Source organism: Colobus angolensis, unplaced genomic scaffold (genome assembly GCF_000951035.1).
Source record: "Colobus angolensis palliatus isolate OR3802 unplaced genomic scaffold, Cang.pa_1.0 Scaffold129, whole genome shotgun sequence".
NCBI lineage: Eukaryota > Metazoa > Chordata > Mammalia > Primates > Cercopithecidae > Colobus > Colobus angolensis.
Window position 1 is genome coordinate 7,003,951 of NW_012114141.1, and position 19,575 is coordinate 7,023,525.

The 19,575-nt window shown below is 45.3% G+C and overlaps 1 protein-coding gene across 1 annotated transcript in view; it reads left to right on the top strand.

Annotated features, from left to right (window-relative positions):
* Positions 1–19,575, top strand: part of KAT2B (K(lysine) acetyltransferase 2B) — a 126,740-nt gene that overhangs the window by 3,582 nt on the left and 103,583 nt on the right. Inside the window, exon 3 of the mRNA XM_011933775.1 lies at positions 2–142. Coding sequence (XP_011789165.1) covers positions 2–142 — 141 coding nt within the window. The remainder of the gene's footprint in view (position 1; positions 143–19,575) is intronic.

Here is a 19,575-nt window from a genome sequence, read left to right on the forward strand (position 1 = left end):
GGCAACGGCAGTGGCTGCAGCGGGCACGGCCGAAGGACCGGGAGGCGGTGGCTCGGCCCGAATCGCCGTGAAGAAGGCGCAACTACGCTCCGCTCCGCGGGCCAAGAAACTGGAGAAACTCGGAGTGTACTCCGCCTGCAAGGTACGCGCTCGCCGTTCTCGGACCGCGGATGGGTGCTGGGGCCCAGCCGGCGGGACCCCCCTCCCCCTCCCGTTTCCACCTCCGCCTCCCGCCTTCTGCCTCTTGCCTCCCGCCTGGGGCCGCTGCACCGCGGAAGTGCTCTTGTCGCCCGCGCCCAATTAGCTGCTTCTTGGATAAGAGTCCTGCTGGGTTTGAAGAAGGGGATCACTAAGACGGAGAGCCCTTCTTTCCTTCCGCTTGAAAGGAGTAGCTTCGGAATCCGAGCTCCCGGGCTACTCTGGGGTTTTGTTGCTCTGTAGGAGCTCGCTGGAGTCACTTTCCCGGGAGTGGAGCGGTGCTCTCCATGTGGCGGGCGACCCAGGGGCAGGGAAACATCTTTTGGGGGACTGAATGGTCCCTTCTGCAGTCGATCCCTTCCTGTGTCCCACTGGGAGGAACTGGGTGCAAGGAGTCGGGGTGGAGAAGACTCCCGGACTCCTGGCGCTTTGGGAAAGCGAAGGGGAGGAAAGCGCGGGGTGCGAAGGTGGGCAGAGCCGGAGGCGAGGGTCTTGTGGCGCCTGACGCCCTCGGCTGGGGGCGGAGGCGCTGCCGCGCGCAGTCACAGCCCTGTCATTATTGTATTATTACTTGTTTAGTTAAAACGCTGTCCCAGCTGCTCGAGGTGTAAACAGGATTTGGCAAGGTGACAGCCCAGCACCGCGGACGCTACTGCTTGGTTTGAGGACACCCATTTCTTGCTACCCACTCTCCATGCCAGTTTAGGCACCCTGTCATCCCCAGCTGCACATCCAGATGTGGGGGCCGTGCTCCCGAGGTGGGAGGATTGCCCGAGGCCGCGGGGCAGGCTGGCCCTGCGCTGTCAGCAGCGGCTTTGTTTTGACAGGGTGACAGCTGAGGGGGGCGGGGACTTGGCCTTGTCAGCTCCTGCGGCCTGTGGCAGAGGCAGGGAAGAGGCACACTCACACACACTCACACACCTCCCTATATTCTTCCTGCCTGCTGCAAAGAGGGTCAAGTTCCCAGATTCCGGATTCCCAATTCCCACAACCAAGCTGCAGTGACCACTTCTGAATTTTGACATAACTATTATTTATTCTACTGGAACATCTGGGTTATACTCTTTTTAGTATTATACTCTTCTTAGTCACAATGGAATGTCTGTGCTTGCTCTTTTTCCACACCGTATCCTCATGTTTATGTTGAGCACCTCTGTATCCTATACTGGTTCAGTAAATATTTGTTGAGTGAATGTGGGATCTAGCCCAGTGCTCCTCAAACTTTAATGTGCATAGGAATCTCCTGGGAACCTGTTTAAAATGCTGATTCTGAATCAGGTGGTCTGAGGTGGAAGCTAAGAGTTTGCATTTCTGACAAACTCCCAAGTGGTACTACGCTAGTCCACAGAACACATTCCAATTCAGACCTGGACAACGTATTATTTGTCCCCTTTGAATTTAGCAGAAAAGACAGAAACAAATAATAATGCCGTGTGGTTATTTCTGAAGAAGGAATGCAAAAAATATGAAGTGGGGAGTGTGCTTTTTGAAACGTGCAAGTCCAGGAGTTGATCATGAAGGGCATTAGATGAATGAGAACAGGACACTGACTGTAGTAGGTGGGAGGGAGAGCTCTGTACAGAATTAAGAACAAGGTCACGGGTTCAGGGCATACTGCTTGGGTGAGGGGTACACCAAAATCTCACAGATCACCACTAAAGAATTTATGTAATCAAACACCACCTGTTCCCCCAAAACCTATGAAAAAAAAAAAGAGCAAGGTCAATTACTTGGTGGCCTTGGTGTTTTGCAGCCAAAGTGGGCTCATGCAGGAACTGTGTCAACTCAGTGTTTCTGTCCTGGCTTTATTTTAACATTTATTTATTGGGTTATCATTACCAGCACCTCTTAAAGACTTCCTGCTGCCTGCTGTAGCTTTAATATCTGAGAACTTTCCTGAAGTTTTGGTTTTGTCTAAAACCATGAGCATATGTGGCCTGCATTGATATTTTTGATCTTTTCAAATTTCCATGGGTGAGATGTAGCACCACTTCCAAAGTTTGGGATTTGAGTGTTTTCTGGTTACTTTCATGATCAAACAAGAGAAAGAGAAAATTTATTTTAAGGCTTTTTTTTTTTTTTTGAAACAGGGTCTCACACTACCTGCAGGCTGGAGTACAGTGGCATGATTGTAGCTCACTGCACACTCAATCTCCCTGGGCTCAGGTGATCCTCCTACATCAGCCTCCTGACTAGCTGGGACTACAGGCATGCACCGGTACACTATCATTATTATTTTTGTATTCTTTGTAGAGACAGGGTTTCACCTTGTTGCCCAGGCTGTTCTCGAACTCTTGAGCCCAAGTACTTTGCCTGCCTTGTCTTCCCAAAGTGCTGGGATTATAGGCATGAGCCACCATGCCCGGCTGAAAGTGTTCATTTTTATGTGTCCATTCATTCAGTAAATATTTAGAGGGTTACCAACTGGGTGTCAGGCATTGTGCTAGGTGCTGGGCCTATGACACACAGAATTTGTCCTTCAGGAGTTATTTACTGCGTGTGTGCACAAGTGCATATGTGTGTATGCATGTGTTGTGTTGGGGCGTAGGGAGGGCAGTGAACCAGAATTACAGAGAAGTTCAGAAAAACTACTTTCTTGGAGGACTTGCGGACCCAGAGCAGGACAATTTATAGACTGGGGCACTGGTGGGGTGGGATTGCCTTCCTGGAGGAAGTGTCGGTGGCTGCTAAGAACTCTTGGCAGGGCAGAGTGGGGTGGGGTGAAGCTTCTTGTAGTGGAGAAACTGAAAGCAGTTCTGGAAGCTTGGAGGTGGGCCAACTCCAGCCAGACCTTTGTTGCCTAGGGCCACCTGGTTGGGGGTGAGGGGTGCGTGGCCAAGAGGGCAGTGAGGAGTGCAGGAATCTTAACCTGGGGAATGACACTATCTCAGATTTGCTTTTAAAAAAAAAAAAAAAAAAAATTAACTGGGCTTGATTGGATACTAGGGAGTGTAAGAGAGCAGAATCTGTGGTTCTCTCTTAGCTTGTTTCTGCACTTAATATGAGCAAGCCCAAAGGGACAGATTGCTCTACCTTTGCCACAGGCCCCTTGGCAAGTTAGATTAGAGAGATTAGAGAATGAGGAGGGATCTAGAAAGAGATAAGGTAGTTTACTGGGGGGCTTTTGAAAGAAAAACAGATCCCAGGCCTGATATGAATCTGGCCTTTAAACTTCACAAACAAAACCAAAAAAGAAGGGAGCTAACTCAGCCAGGGTGACATGCCACACCCCAGAGAAAAGAAAAAGGAAAAAAAAAAAAAAAGGAAAAAGAAAAGAAACAAACAAACTTGTTCTGCAGGATCCAGATCTTTGAACTGTGTCCTGGTAAAGGTTGCTTCAGAGTCATTTTGCTTATGTGTGAAACAGCCAGAGTGATCATTAAAAATGTAGATCTAGGCCAGGCGCAGTGGCTCATACCTGTAATCTGAGCACTTTAGGAGGCTGAGGCGGGAGGATCATTTGAGTCCAGGAGTTTGAGGCCAGCCTGGGTAATATAGTGAGACTTCATCTCTACAAAAAATAAAAAATTAGCCAGGCGTGGTGGCAGAGGTTGCAGTGAGCTGTGATTGTGCCACTGTACTCCAGCCTGGGTGACTGAGCGAGATTCTGTCTCAAAAAAAAAGTAGATCTGACAATGTTATACCCCAATTTCAGGCCCTATAATTTCTCTTTATTGCGGTCCACAAGGCCCTGCATGGCCTGGCTACTGCTATCTGTGGCTCCTTATTAAGGCTTCAGGCACATGGTTTCCTTTCACCTAGTCGGGGTTGAAGTGGGGTGAGGGGCTTTGCACATGCTGTTCCCTGGGACTGGACGCTCTTCTTTCCACACTTTAAAATTAGCTACCAACCCTTCCTACAGGACTCAGATTCTTGCCTTTCCTTTACCCTCCTGAGCAGCCTTCCCATTAGAAATTTTTGAAATTCATCTGTACTCTTTCTGGTGCTTTTATTATGATTTTTATGATTTGTATGATTATTTGATATGCATTTATAATCTTTGAATAGATTCTTAGTGATGCAGTTATTGACTAAGCGAATGAACCAGAGAAGAGAAAGTGGACGAAATGATTAGCTGTGACGATAGCAGTTGTGGCATTATAACTTAATCACTTCTTGACAACTGAGTAGAGATTTGTCATATAGGACAGTTCTAGGTATCCCACAGATATTGATAGAATTGGGTTATTTATTTATTTATTTATTGAAACAGGATCTTGCTCTGTCACCCAGACAGGAGTACAGTGGTGTGATCTTGGTTCGCTGCAACCTACACCTCCCAGGCTCAAGTGATCCTTCCACCTTAGCCTCCTGAATAGCTGAGACCACAGACATGCACCACCACACTCAGCTAATTTTTGTACTTTTTGGTAGAGATGGGGTTTCGCCATGTTTGCCAGGGTGGTTTCAAACTCCTGGGCTCAGGCAGTCTGCCTGCCTCGACCTCCCAAAGTGCTGGGATTACAGGTGTGAGCCACCACACCTGGCCTATTTATTTATTTATTTTAGAGACAGGGTCTTGCTCTGTTGCCCAGGCTGGGGTGCACTGGCATGATCATAGCTCACTGCAGCCTTGAACCCCTTGACTCAGTCGATCCTCCCACCTCAGCCTCTTGGGTAGCTGGGTCTACAGGCCTGCACCACCATGCCTGCTTGGGATTGGGTTTTTAATGTTATAACAAGAAACCTCAAGTGAATGTATGAGTAGGCCAAATCCAAGTCTTCTTGAATTAAAGTGTATCATCTGCTAACTTCAAAAGAGAAACAAAACCCATTGACTAACCCTTCCTAAAGGAACAGGCTATTTATATTAATACATAAGGGGAGACAATAGGTCATAGTGGTTAAGAACATGGGCTTCCGAGTTCAGACTAATCTGAGTTCAAATTTCGGGATATCCAGCTCTGCAACCTTGGTTAAGGATTTCATTTAAGCCTTTATTTTCCTGTCTGTAAAGGAACGATGCTACCCCCCTCATGGCATAACAGTGAGGTTTTAAAATGGGCTGTATTAGACATCCAGCATGGTGTGTTGCCCATGGCAAGCCCTCAGAAGGTAGGGGAGACACTGTTTACTTGGAAGTCAAGTAAGAGCAACAGACTCAGTCCTGAATCCACGCCAGCTCTGCCACTTGTGTGATCTTAGGCACAAGTCACTTAGTTTTTCTCTGAGCCTCAATGACTGCATGTATAAGGTGGTAATCATGACTTCAACCTTAAAGTTAAAAGAAAAAAGTGTCCCCAGAATTCCTAGAACATAAAGATGCTAGGTTCATGCTAGCTACACTGAATTGTCTGGTGCTTTACTCATATATCACAGCCAGTGGCCACGAAGCATTTATGGAGAACCCACTTGCGTGGGTTCTGGGCAAGGTACCACATTTAAGGAGTTTCATGGACACAGGACTATAAAATTAGTCTTAATTGAAAAAATAGGGACGGGGCGTGGTGGCTCATGCCTGTAATCCTAGGAGTTTGGGTGGCCAAGGCAGACAGATTACTTGAGCTCCCGAGTTCAAGACCAGCCTGGGCAACATGGTGAAACCCTGTCTCTACAAAAATTAGCCGGGCATGGTGGTGCATGCCTGTAGTCCCCAGCTACTCAGGAGGTTGAGGTGGGAGGATGGCTTGAGCCCAGGAGACAGAAGTTGCAGTGAGCTGAGATCATGCCACTGCAGTAGACCTTGTCTCAAAATAATAATAGTAATGATGACTTATAATCTAGAAGTAGCACTGGCTGTAGAATATACAGAGAGCATAGGTGGATGTGCCCCCATAAAAGAAAAAACATCCTCTGTTGGCTAAGGGCTGGTGGGTGGGGCACTAGAACAAGACTTAGAGTTGGAGAGTGCCCCTAACACCTTTGTATTTGTCAATCACTCCCCCAGAGAGCAAATGTCTTTTTCAATTGTCAGCATCTAGAGCAGTGACTCTCACCAAGGAGCTATTTCACCTCCCAGGGGACATTTGACAATATCTGGAGACATTTTCAATCTTTGCAGTTGGGAGGAGGGAATGCAACTGACAACTAGTGAGTGGGTCAGGAATGTTGCTATACATCCCACAATGCACAGGACAACTCCCCCCAACAAAGAATTATCTGGTCCAGAATATTAATAGAATTAACAGAAGTTGAGAAAGCATGTTTTAGACAAATACCCTTGCAGCACAGAAAGAAAAAAAAAAATCAATGTTTTTTGTTTTGCCCCTTTTTTTTTTTTCTTTTTTTTTGAGGCTTTTTTGAGGCAGAGTCTTACTCTGCTTCCCAGGCTAGAGTGCAGTGGGCTCAGGTGATTCTTCCACCCTAGTCTCCCAAGTAGCTGGGACACAGGTGCATGTCACCATGCCTGGCTAATTTTTGTAGTTTTTATAGAGATGTTTCTCTATAAAATGTTTCGCCAACCTGGGTTTTGCCATGTTTAACAGGCTGGTCTTGAACTCCTGGGCTCAAGCAATTGGCCTGCCTTGGCCTTCCAAAGTGCTGGGGTTACAGGCATGAACCACCACGCCTAGCCTAAACCATTGCTTTTAATATGAATTTGACTAACACTTAAAATCTGAAAAATCTCACTTTGAATCATGGGCACATATTTTAAACAGTTTTATTGCGGTATAATTTATAGATCATAAAACTTGCCCACTGTAACTATGCAGTCAGCTGCTTTTGAATTAATGTATGTAGTTGTACATCCATCACCACAACCCAGTGTTATGACTTCTTCCATCCCCCAAATTTCCTCTTGCCATGAGTACCTTTTTTTTTTTGGGACAGAGTCTCACACTGTCACCCAGGCTGTAGTGGAATGCAGTGGTGTGATTTCAGTTTACTGCAACCTCTGCCTCCTGGGTTCAAGCAATTCACCTGCCTCAGCCTCCCGAGTAGCTGGGATTACAGGCAAGTGCCACCATGCCGTGCTAATTTTTTTTCTAATTTTAGTAGAGACAGGGTTTCACTATGTTGGCTAGGCTGGTGTCAGACTCCTGACCTCAGGTGATCTGCCCGCCTGCGCCTCTGGAAGTGCTGGGACTACAGGCCTGAGCCACCACACAAGGCCCATGACTACCTTTTTAAAGTGATATTTTGTATCAAATTTGTTGTTGGTTTGCAAACAGAAACTAAATTAGAAATACCTTTTTGGCAACGCTTTGAATAGGCAATATTGTCACAGCAAAATACAAAACATAGAGGGAGGTGGATAAGATGTTGTTTTAAAAGATCAATATTTAGCCACATAAGTTTATTGCGTACAATTATATCCTGTGGTGACTTCTCTAAATTGCAGTATCATAAAGCCAAGCATACAAAGGAAAAAATGTTTCATTTGGCAGGCACAATACAAAAAGCCTGAGAGAAAGATGTCCAAGTTTAATTCTGTGTCCTCAGAAATTTTCAGGAAAGATGGAAATTCAAGCCTGCAAAGCCTTCAGATTGTAATTTGTAGTTTTATATAACTGAGAAAGTAGTTTACAGGGCAAAACAGCAAAATCTGCTGAGGACTGTTTTGTTTTAGGAAGTGTGTGCTTGCAGATAGCGATTTGTGATGTAGCACTGTTTAAGGTTTTTGTTTTGTTTTTAAAAATCACCCAGCAGATTTAAACCCAGTTGCCTTGGTGTTAGCCAGATTTAATTCTGTGGTAGTTAAGTAAATCCATAGGGTCCCACCCTTCATAGTGACTATGGAGGGTGAAATATACACTTTCCTGTAAGATGCCTGGGAGCAGTCAGCACATCTGCTTCTCAGCTGAATACTCCGTGTAGTGCCAATAAAATTAGGATTTTCAAGGCTCAGTGGCTTCTGATTTAGTCTGTCGTTAAGAGAAAAGTGGCTATTTGGGAAAAATTGTCAACAGTTTCCTACTCTTGCATGATACTTTTCTGCTGTGGTCATCTGATTCAAAGGGGGAATTAGAACAGGCACATTGGCTACTTGCACATTTGGAGAGGAGGGGAATCCTTGCTTCCTTCCCTCTATGCTGGGTGCCCTTGGGCAGCGCCCCCCTTTTCTTTTTTTGGAGACGGAGTCTTGCTCTGTCGCCAGTCTGGAGTGCAGTGGCATGCACTGCAACCCCCGCTTCCCAGGTTAAAGTGATTCTGTCCTGCCTCAGCCTCCCGAGTAGCTGGGACTACAGGCGTGCACCACCATGCCTGGCTAATTTTTGCATTTTTAGTAGAGACGGGGTTTCATGATGTTGGCCAGGATGGTCTCGCTCTCTTGACCTCGTGATCCTCCTGCCTTGGCTTCCCAAAGTGCCAGGATTACAGGCATGAGCCACCGCGCCCGACCGGGCAGCACCTTAACTGCCTAGTTTCAGTTTCCTCTTTGGTGAAGTAGGAGTCCAGGTGCCACCTCATTGACTTATTGTGAAGATTAAATACTTCAGCATATAGGAAAGTTCTTGGAACCTAGGCATTCCACAAATGTCTATTTAATTTTATTTGTAAAAACATTCCATTGGTATTAGCAGTTTGTGTGTTTGCCAAAGTGTTATGTCTCACGTCATTTGATTCTTCTACCTGGGGTAAGTGGAAGGTAAGGGAGGTCATTTTACTAGCAGGGAACTGAGACCCAAAGAGGTTAAGTGACTTCTTCAAGCTACAGTGGTTACTCAGGAAAGCACCCGCCCAAGTAGATCCTCTTTCCTATGCACCATTTTGCCTCCTCTTCCAAAACTTTCGCATGGGGGTGGAGAGAGTCGCTTTTCTTCCAAATGGTTTCCGGAGAGGATTACATTTGTTTTAGGCATTCTGCTATCATTTGAAATTTATTGTACTCCATTTGAGAGGTATGTTTTTTTTTTTTTTTTTTTTTTTGAGATGGAGTCTCGCTCTGTCGCCCAGGCTGGAGTGCAGTGGCCGGATCTCAGCTCACTGCAAGCTCCGCCTCTCGGGTTTACGCCATTCTCCTGCCTCAGCCTCCCGAGTAGCTGGGACTCCAGGCGCCCGCCACATCGCCCGGCTAGGTTTTTTGTATTTTTTTAGTAGAGACGGGGTTTCACCGTGTTAGCCAGGATGCTCTCAATCTCCTGACCTCGTGATCCACCCGTCTCGGCCTCCCAAAGTGCTGGGATTACAGGCTTGAGCCACCGCGCCCGGCCGAGAGGTATGTTTAAAGGATTTTCTAGTCCATTGAACCTGTGCAGGCCATAAAGTAAACAAAATAAGTATTCTTTATTACTGGCCCAGGACAGACATATACATGTTCTTGATTGTTTTAAAGGTGACAATCACGACTGGTCACTGTGCTGGCCCAATAGAATTCCCTGTTGAAGGAAGATGAAAGAGATACCTACTCAGGCTATAGAAGTGCCAAATGTGTCAGAAAGTTAAGAAATTGACTGTCTTGAAAGTTTAGAAGTCCAGCTGGGCACTGTGGCTCCCCCTTGTAATCCCAACATTTCGGGAGGCTGAGCTCAGGAGTTCGAGACCAGCCTGGGCAACACGGCGAGACCCGGTCTCTACTAAAAATAGAAATATTAGCAGGGCGTGGTAGCTTGCGCCTGTAGTCCCAGCTACTCAGAAGGCTGATGTGGGAGGACGGCTTGAGCCCGGGAGACGGAGGTTGCAGTGAGCTGAGATCACACCACTGCACTGTAGCCTGGGCAATGGAATGAGACCCTGTCTCAAAAAAAAAAAAACAATTTAGAAGTCCCCCAACCAGTTTATATAAGACTGTTCACACAACAGTATCTCAGCATGATAAAAAGGAGTCATAAAAAAAAACTTTCAGTAGCATTATGCGTAAAGGGCTCAAATCATGTTTACAGTGCAATTAATTTTTACATATGTATACATCTGTGCAGCTGCTACCTAGATGGAGCTGTAGGACTTTTCCAGCATCTCAGAGGGTTCTCTTGCGCCTCCTCCCCACTCCTGGTAATCCTCATTCTGACTTCTATTACCGGTGATTAGTTTTGTCTGTTCTTAAACTTTACAGAAATTGAATCATATGGTATGAATTATTTGTGTCTGGGTTCTTTCACTCAACATCATGTATGTCAGATGCATCTGTAGTGTTGCGTATAGCAGTAGTTTGTAAAGACACATGTTTTTAAATTAAAAAATTAAAACATTGCCAGCAATTTTCAGGATGGAAGTCATTGGACGTGGACAACCTCATGGGATGAATCTTTAACTAGGCTTTTGAAAGAAAGGATGGGAATTTGATAGTCAAATTCAGAAGAACCCAGAATGGCAGGAATGTGGATAAGAAATCAAGGAGGTAGCCGGGCGTGGTGGCTCACACCTATAATCCCAGCACTTTGAGAGGCTGAGGTGGGCAGATCAGTTGAGGCCAGAAGATCAAGACCAGCCTGGCCAACATGACAAAACCTTGTTTCTACTAAAATACAAAAATTAGCTGGGCATGGTAGCATACACCTATAGTCCCAGCTTCTTGGGAGGCTGAGGCACGAGAATGACTTGAACCCAGGAGGCTGAGGTTGCAGTCAGCCAAGATCGCACTACTGTACTGTAGCCTGGGTGACACAGCAATACTCTGTTTCAAAAAAAAAAAAAATCAAGGAGGGGTACTTGGCCACGTAGATATAGATAAGGAATACAGAAAGGAAGAGAGGCAGAATGATGAGGAGATGGGTGCATGTGGGCTGATGATGTTACTGCTGGTGGTATGTCTAGCCTGCACGGCTCCTTTTCCCCTGGAGTCCGTATTGGTGAGTCCTTACTGGTAAATATTCATGTGAAATCCTGTTGCCACCTGTCCCTGGTTCTGGAAGACGGCTAGAGTTGTTACACATTGTAGTCAGTGAGCCATGCAGAAGCATACATGTTGAGAGTGATGGCAGCTTTCCTAAAAGGTTGACCAGAGCCCAGTACATAAAGGTGCAGTGGGCAGTGCCACCTTTGTTATATGGGCCTAGTTGATAGAGATGTTCGCGCGTTCTTTAGAACTACCTGCTGAGGCCATTCAGTGCCACCGTCTCCCCAGGAATGGCAGTGAGAAGCAAAGATTACAGCTCCGCAAAGATTTCTCATAACAACTGGCCCTGAAAAGTAGTATCGAATATATGATGAACTTGTTATTTAATGGCTTCATTCGAACCATCCACTTATAAATTAGTCTTTTCCGTAATTGATATATTTAACAAAATGGGAATTTACTTAAAGATTTTGTGTTTGGACACATGGGGTGTTATCTCTATTGCCATTTATTTATTCATTTAACATTAAATTCCATGGGCTGCTTTGGAAGATTTCTGCTCAGGTACCTCCTGTTCAAACTTCTTAAGATAATTTATCACCTAGTTATAATTGAAATGGAATCGAGTCCTTTCTAATTTTGAATCACATTCATCTCTAACATCTAATTGTGCATGTGGTTACCTGCCGCTTTGCACACTTTTCTCTCCCATGTATCTCTTTATCTTGTTCTCAAAGCCTTATTCCAGTCTGTTCTTAAATGCCAGCTTCTCAGAGAAGCCTTCCTGACTCTCCAGTCTAAACTAGCAGCACCCCATCTATCACTCCATAATCTAATCTTGTTTTATTTTCCTTTACTGCACTTACTAATATTTGGAAATTGTATTTTAAAAAATGGTTTCTTGTCTGTTTGCCTTATGACAATAGAAGCTCCATGAAGCAGAGATTTGAGTTCATGGAGCCCATAAGGCCTCTCAGCCCGTGAGGGGTGACAAGTTGTATGGGGATGAAATTCCATTAAATTTTCCATTAAATTCATATCCCAGGTAGATCATACCTTGCACATAGTAGGCACTTGATAAATATTTGTTAAATAAGTTGATAATTTGATATTCACAGGCATTGTGAGATTGGTGGAAAGGAAACTGTGTTGTAAAGATGGCCAGGCATGGCGGCTCATGCCTGTAATCCCAGCACTTTAGGAGGCTGAGGGGGTGATTCAGCCTGGGCTATGGAGAGAGACCCTGTCTCTTAAAAAAAAAAAAAAAAAGAGAAAGAGGCTGGGCATGGTGGCTTATGCCTGTAATACCAGCACTTTAGGAGGCTGAGGTGGTGATCCAGCCTGGGCTATGGAGAGAGACCCTGTCTCTTAAAACAAAAAGAAGAAAAAGAGCCCGGGCACGGTGGCTCATGCCTGTAATCCCAGCACTTTGGGAGGCCAAGGCGGTCGGATCACCTGAGGTCGGGAGTTTGAGACCAGGCTGGCCAACATAGTAAGACCCATCTCTACTAAAAAAAACCATGAAAATTAGCCGGGTGCGGTGGTGGGTGCCTGTAATCCCAGCTATTTGGGAGGCTGAGGCAGGAGAATCGCTTGAACCCTGGAGGTGGAGGTTGTGATGAGCTGAGATTGCACCACTGCACTCCAGCCTGGGTGACAAGAGCTAGACCCTGTCTTCAAAAAAGAAAGATGAGGAAACTAAGGTGCAGGGAGGTTTAGTAGCTAGCTTTGTGGTCTGCAGCAGGGCAGCCTCCAGCTGGGGTTGGAACAACACCTACTTACAGTTAAGTGTGGTTCCCCTTGGTTCAATGCAGACTTGATGACAAGCAACACTTATCTGATGGCGTGAACGTCTCCTACAAATCAAGCAAAGAGGAATCACCCTTCCTCTTCTGCAAGTTACAGTTAAATTCTCAAGGCCAGGAATGGTGGCTCACGCCTATTACAGGTGTGGGATCCTACTTTTGGTTGGCCAAGGTGGGCAGATTGCTTGAGCTCAAGGGTTTGAGACCAGCCTGGGCAACTTAATGAGACCCCATCTCTATAAAAATACAAAAATTAGCTGGGCGTGGTGGCACGTGTCTATAGTCTTAGCTATTCGGGAGTCTGAGGCAGGAGGATCACTTGAGTCCAGGAGGTCGAGGCTGTGGTGAGTCATGAGCGTGATGCTGCACTCTAGCCTGGGTGACGGAGTGAGACCCTGTCTCAAAAAAACAAGACAAAACGAAAAAACTCACAAAGATATCATGAGTGTTATGAGATCAGTGAGTTAAAAGCTACGAAGTGAGACAAAGTTTTAACATATAGTCTAGAAGTCTGTGCTGTGTTAGTAAACTTAAAAAAAATCAATTGTATATGAAGGCATTCTTTAAACTACTATTTATATTTTTTGCTACTTTGTGGCCCACTTTAAAGTCTACAATAGACTTTCTTTATTTGTTCTTTTACTGTTTAGGCTTATTATTTATTTATTTTTATTTTATTTTATTTTTTGAGACGGAGTCTCACTCTGTAGCTCAGGCTGGAGTGCAGTGGCATGATCTCAGCTCACCGTAACTTCCACCTCCAGGTTCAAGTGATTCTCCTGCCTAAATCTCCTGAGTAGCTGGGATTACAGGCACGTACCACCACACCTAGCTAATTTTTGTATTTTTAATAGGGATGAGGTCTCGCCATGTTGGCCAGGCTGGTCTCAAACTCCTAACCTCAAGTGATCCACCCGCCTCGGCCTCCCAAAGCGCTGGGATTACAGGCATGAACCATTGTGCCCGGCTTTAGGCTTGTTTTTTTTTTTGTTTGTTTGTTTTTGTTTTTTTTGAGACGGAGTCTCGCTCCGTCGCCCAGGCTGGAGTGCAGTGGTGCGATCTTGGCTCACTGCGACTTCCGCCTCCTGGGTTCAAGCCATTCTCTGCCTCAGCCTCCTGAGTAGCTGGGATTACAGGGGCCCACCACCATGCCCGGCTAATTTTTGTATCTTTAGTAGAGACGGGGTTTTACCATCTTGGCCAGGTTGATCTCGAATTCCTGACCTCGTGATCCACCCACCTCGGCCTTCCAAAGTGCTGGTATTACAGGTGTGAAGGAGATGGATGCATTTATTTTGGAAAAAAAGTGTGAATAATGTCTCTAATGATCCAGTTGGAACAATACATCACTTAATCTCAGGAGGAGGCTTAGGGTAATCTTGTCAGTGACCTCAGGGCAAGTTGTATGGGGTTGCTTCCATTAAATTCCATGCCATCCTAATCAGTCCCCATGCATTGCATACTCTTGGCTTGTGCAGCCTTTTGCGAGGTTTGTGTAGTATGCAGGAGGTTCCAGAAGTACGAGGATGAGACCTGAGTAATATCATAGTGATTGATGGTGGCAGTGCCAATTTGCATCAGCTCTGACAAGCTGGTGTTGAAACTAGATGGCAGAATGCCAAAGACGCCAAGGTCAGCATACTTTGAAATAGCGAAGTGAGTCATGTAACTCAGGATTTGCACATACTCACAGGACTCCCTGACTCATCCCACCTCTAAAGGAACACATCTGTGAGCCCCGGTTAGGGGCCTGTGGCCACTTCTCTGCTACATGTGCTAAAGGAAGCAAAAGCCACAAGGAGCCCTTTTCTCGTTGAGGAGACAGATAAAGAGTGAAAGAAAAGTTAAAATGAATAATCAAGCGTGGAGTCAATGCAGGGAGGAACCATCATGAGCTAGGGGCAGGTGAAAGGGTGGGAGAGAGGCCCAGCCCAGGTGGAGGGAATCGAGTAAAACCGAGCAGAGGAGCAAAACTGATGTGAGCCAGACATGAGAGTAGTTTAGAACATGGACCTGGGCACCAGACTGCCTGGGTTTGAACCCTGATGTGTGACTATGGGGAGGTTACTTATACTTTACAAGCCTCAGATTTCGCAGCTGTAATATGGAGACAGTGATATATGTCAACTTTTTCCATTCAGTCAACAAATTGTTATTTAATGTGCCAGGTGTTGATTTAGATGCTGGTGATACAGTGACAGATGGGTCCCTATTCTTGCAGAGCTTGCTTTCTGGTAGCAGACGCAGACAATAAGCCAGGAAATAACAGAAAGTGGTAAGTGCCTCGCAGAGAATGAAAACAGAGAATTAAATGAGAGTGCCTGGGGAATTCCTCTAGATACATGCCCAGGAAAGTCATTCCGCAGAACGGACACGGACTGAGGCCTGCATGTCAAGAAGTGAGGAAGAGGGTGCCGTGCAAAGACTCTGGGGCCAGAAGTGGCTTGGTGTGTGTGAGGCCTGTCAAGAGACCTGTGTGGCTAGATGGAGGTGGGTGGGGTGGGGGGCCTGAGTGTAGGAGATTAGGTGGAAGGGATAAGTGGGGTCCAGATTGCCAACATAGACTTTTTACACAGTGATGTCAAGATCTTTAATTCTAATAAGTTTCAACAAATATATATCAAGACACAGAACTTTTCATCTCCCTAGAAAATTTCTGCCTGCTCCTTGCCGTTCAAATCTCTTTCCCGTGGAAGTAACCACTGATCTGATTTGTGTCACTTTAAGTTAATTTAGCTGTTTTTCATATAAATGTTACCACATAGTACATACTGTTCTTTCACTCAGTATATTTTTGAGATTAATCCATGTTGTCGGATGCATTGATAGTTAATTTCTGTTTATTACTGAAGAGTATTCTGCTGTATGGACATACTAGTTTGTTTATCTGTTGACTTGTTAGGGACATCTGGGCTGTTTCCAGTGAATTCAAATTAGATTTCCGGTTTGAAGTGACCCCTCTAGCTGCTCTGAGAATAATAAAGTATATGAGAGAAACAGTAGATAAAGAAGGCCAGTTGGAAGTTATCGTAGTCTAGGTATGAGTAGATGGTGTCTTGGGCTAGGGTAGTAGGAATGGAGGGGTGAGAATTAGTTTGGGCTATATTGTGAGGGTAGAGGCAACAGGACTTAATTTGTTACGGGGGAGGGGGTGATGAAAAGACAGAAATGAAGGATAATGTCTAGGTTTTTGGCCTGAGCAACTGAATGGATGTAGTTCCATTTACCAAGATAGAGAATACCATAGGAGAAGCAGGTTTGGGTAAGAATAAAGAGTTCTTTGTTGGAGGTGATACATTAGATATGTCTGTTAATAGAAAAATGCTGTTTTAATGATAAAATGAAATAATGTATTTAGCAAATTGGTATAGCATATGGAACATTCAGAATGCTGCATAGATGTCAGTTACTATTACAATCAAAACAATGCTAAATAACTTGGAGGAAAGGAGAAACACGGGCAAAGAGAAACTGGGAAATAGGGTCTGCTAGGTTAGGAAGAAATGAGTTGACAGAAAGTCTTGAATTTCAGGTAGAAAATTTTGAACTGAATCCATTTGGTAATAGGGTCCTTGCCCTTTAAGAAGGAGGAGGCACAAGGTATTTTAGAATGCCACAGAGGAGTTCTAGGTGTTGGTGTTGGCTCCTTGTTCTTTGCCAGCTGGGTGGACTCAGGCAAGCCACACCCCTTCTCTAAGCATTGAATTACTTGTCCTGCAGGGTTGTTGGGAGAGGAACATGACATGATCTGGACTGCAATTGCCTTGGAAAGTAGCAAACACAAATGCTTGACGTTCTTAAGTGGTATTTTAGAGTAGAGTGATGTGAACTGGTATTAGGAGGAAGGTTGGGAGTGCGAATGTATTGGAAGAGGGGAGGAAGTATTTCTTTTAGTTGGCTGATAAGGGCCTGAACTGGGGCCCTGGCAATGAGAATGGACAAGGTATAGATCTGACAAAGTTTGAAAGAAGAATCAGTTGGCCTGGATGAGGGCATTGAGTGCAGATCAACTTTAGGAGCTGGGAGAAGGACAGTGCCAACAAAGGGAATACAAAGGGAAGAGGGTAGTTGAAAAGGGAGTATTGGGATGGAGGGCAAGCCTTTTTATAAAACTTACTGGGCAGAAATGCTGGATGTAGGCAGTTAGAAATGAGGGCTGGAAGTTCTGCTTTACAGGTTGGGCTGGTTATGTGGATGTGAGAGTCGTCATCTCAGATAATGACTGATACCATGAGAACGTGAGCTATCCAAGGAAACAACATATAAGGCACTATTTATTTTGCTCATCCTGGTTGATTTGGTGCCAAAACAACAGGCGGAAGAGTGAAAAATTCTGTTAGTCAGCTGGTTGTCTCAACTGCTCAATGTTAGCCAAGCAGTTTGACAGATCTTTCCACTGTGTCGAAGTCTAAGTTGACTCCTCTGGCATTTTGACAGATAATTTCTGATACATTCTGTGTGTGTGTATTAAATGGAAAGAAATTGTCTTGGATTTAGCATTCCAGGGTACTAGTTTCTAGGCCCCAGTGTCACTCAGGACCTCCTGAGGCCCTTCCAGGGGTGATGCATGCTTAGGTTTGCTCCTGGAGAGGTCAGTCAGATGTAATGAAGGGTCTGGCCAACCCCTAGGCTATTTGGTAGCCACTGGAGCCATTCCAGCATCTTCAGAGAGCCAGCCAAGGGGGTTCCAGACCTTTCTGTCAGCAGGGCCTAATTATAATATTTAGCAAAGGGAGGGCAGTTTCTTATTCAACTCCAGCATAAACAAGGATTTCTTCCAGACAGGGATGTCATGAAAATTTTCTGTTGATTTGATTTTGGAGGAACCATGGAGAGCATAGATGAGAATTTGAATGAGGTGTTTATTTATACCTGGGTTGTTTTGTCTTGATTTCCTCATGATATGCTTTCCACTCTCCTTCTGTAGCCTTGACCACTCTTTAATATTTGTTTTTTTGATTCCCTGTGGCTTTACAGACCAAAATGGCACATTAAATTAAGGTATTCAGCCAGGTGCGGTGGCTCACGTCTGTGATCTCAGCACTTTGGGAGGCCGAGGCAGGCAGATCACCTGAGGTCAGGAGTTCAAGACCAGCCTGGCCAACATGGTGAAACCCTGTCTCTACTAAAAATACAAAAATTAGCTGGGCGTGTTGGCAGGTACTTGTAATCCCAGCTACTAGGGAGGCTGAGGCAGGAGAATCGCTTGAACCCTGGAGGTGGAGGTTGTGATGAGCTGAGATTGCACCACTGCACTCCAGCCTGGGTGACAAGAGCTAGACCCTGTCTTCAAAAAAGAAAGATGAGGAAACTAAGGTGCAGGGAGGTTTAGTAGCTAGCTTTGTGGTCTGCAGCAGGGCAGCCTCCAGCTGGGGTTGGAACAACACCTACTTACAGTTAAGTGTGGTTCCCCTTGGTTCAATGCAGACTTGATGACAAGCAACACTTATCTGATGGCGTGAACGTCTCCTACAAATCAAGCAAAGAGGAATCACCCTTCCTCTTCTGCAAGTTACAGTTAAATTCTCAAGGCCAGGAATGGTGGCTCACGCCTATTACAGGTGTGGGATCCTACTTTTGGTTGGCCAAGGTGGGCAGATTGCTTGAGCTCAAGGGTTTGAGACCAGCCTGGGCAACTTAATGAGACCCCATCTCTATAAAAATACAAAAATTAGCTGGGCGTGGTGGCACGTGTCTATAGTCTTAGCTATTCGGGAGTCTGAGGCAGGAGGATCACTTGAGTCCAGGAGGTCGAGGCTGTGGTGAGTCATGAGCGTGATGCTGCACTCTAGCCTGGGTGACGGAGTGAGACCCTGTCTCAAAAAAACAAGACAAAACGAAAAAACTCACAAAGATATCATGAGTGTTATGAGATCAGTGAGTTAAAAGCTACGAAGTGAGACAAAGTTTTAACATATAGTCTAGAAGTCTGTGCTGTGTTAGTAAACTTAAAAAAAATCAATTGTATATGAAGGCATTCTTTAAACTACTATTTATATTTTTTGCTACTTTGTGGCCCACTTTAAAGTCTACAATAGACTTTCTTTATTTGTTCTTTTACTGTTTAGGCTTATTATTTATTTATTTTTATTTTATTTTATTTTTTGAGACGGAGTCTCACTCTGTAGCTCAGGCTGGAGTGCAGTGGCATGATCTCAGCTCACCGTAACTTCCACCTCCAGGTTCAAGTGATTCTCCTGCCTAAATCTCCTGAGTAGCTGGGATTACAGGCACGTACCACCACACCTAGCTAATTTTTGTATTTTTAATAGGGATGAGGTCTCGCCATGTTGGCCAGGCTGGTCTCAAACTCCTAACCTCAAGTGATCCACCCGCCTCGGCCTCCCAAAGCGCTGGGATTACAGGCATGAACCATTGTGCCCGGCTTTAGGCTTGTTTTTTTTTTTGTTTGTTTGTTTTTGTTTTTTTTGAGACGGAGTCTCGCTCCGTCGCCCAGGCTGGAGTGCAGTGGTGCGATCTTGGCTCACTGCGACTTCCGCCTCCTGGGTTCAAGCCATTCTCTGCCTCAGCCTCCTGAGTAGCTGGGATTACAGGGGCCCACCACCATGCCCGGCTAATTTTTGTATCTTTAGTAGAGACGGGGTTTTACCATCTTGGCCAGGTTGATCTCGAATTCCTGACCTCGTGATCCACCCACCTCGGCCTTCCAAAGTGCTGGTATTACAGGTGTGAAGGAGATGGATGCATTTATTTTGGAAAAAAAGTGTGAATAATGTCTCTAATGATCCAGTTGGAACAATACATCACTTAATCTCAGGAGGAGGCTTAGGGTAATCTTGTCAGTGACCTCAGGGCAAGTTGTATGGGGTTGCTTCCATTAAATTCCATGCCATCCTAATCAGTCCCCATGCATTGCATACTCTTGGCTTGTGCAGCCTTTTGCGAGGTTTGTGT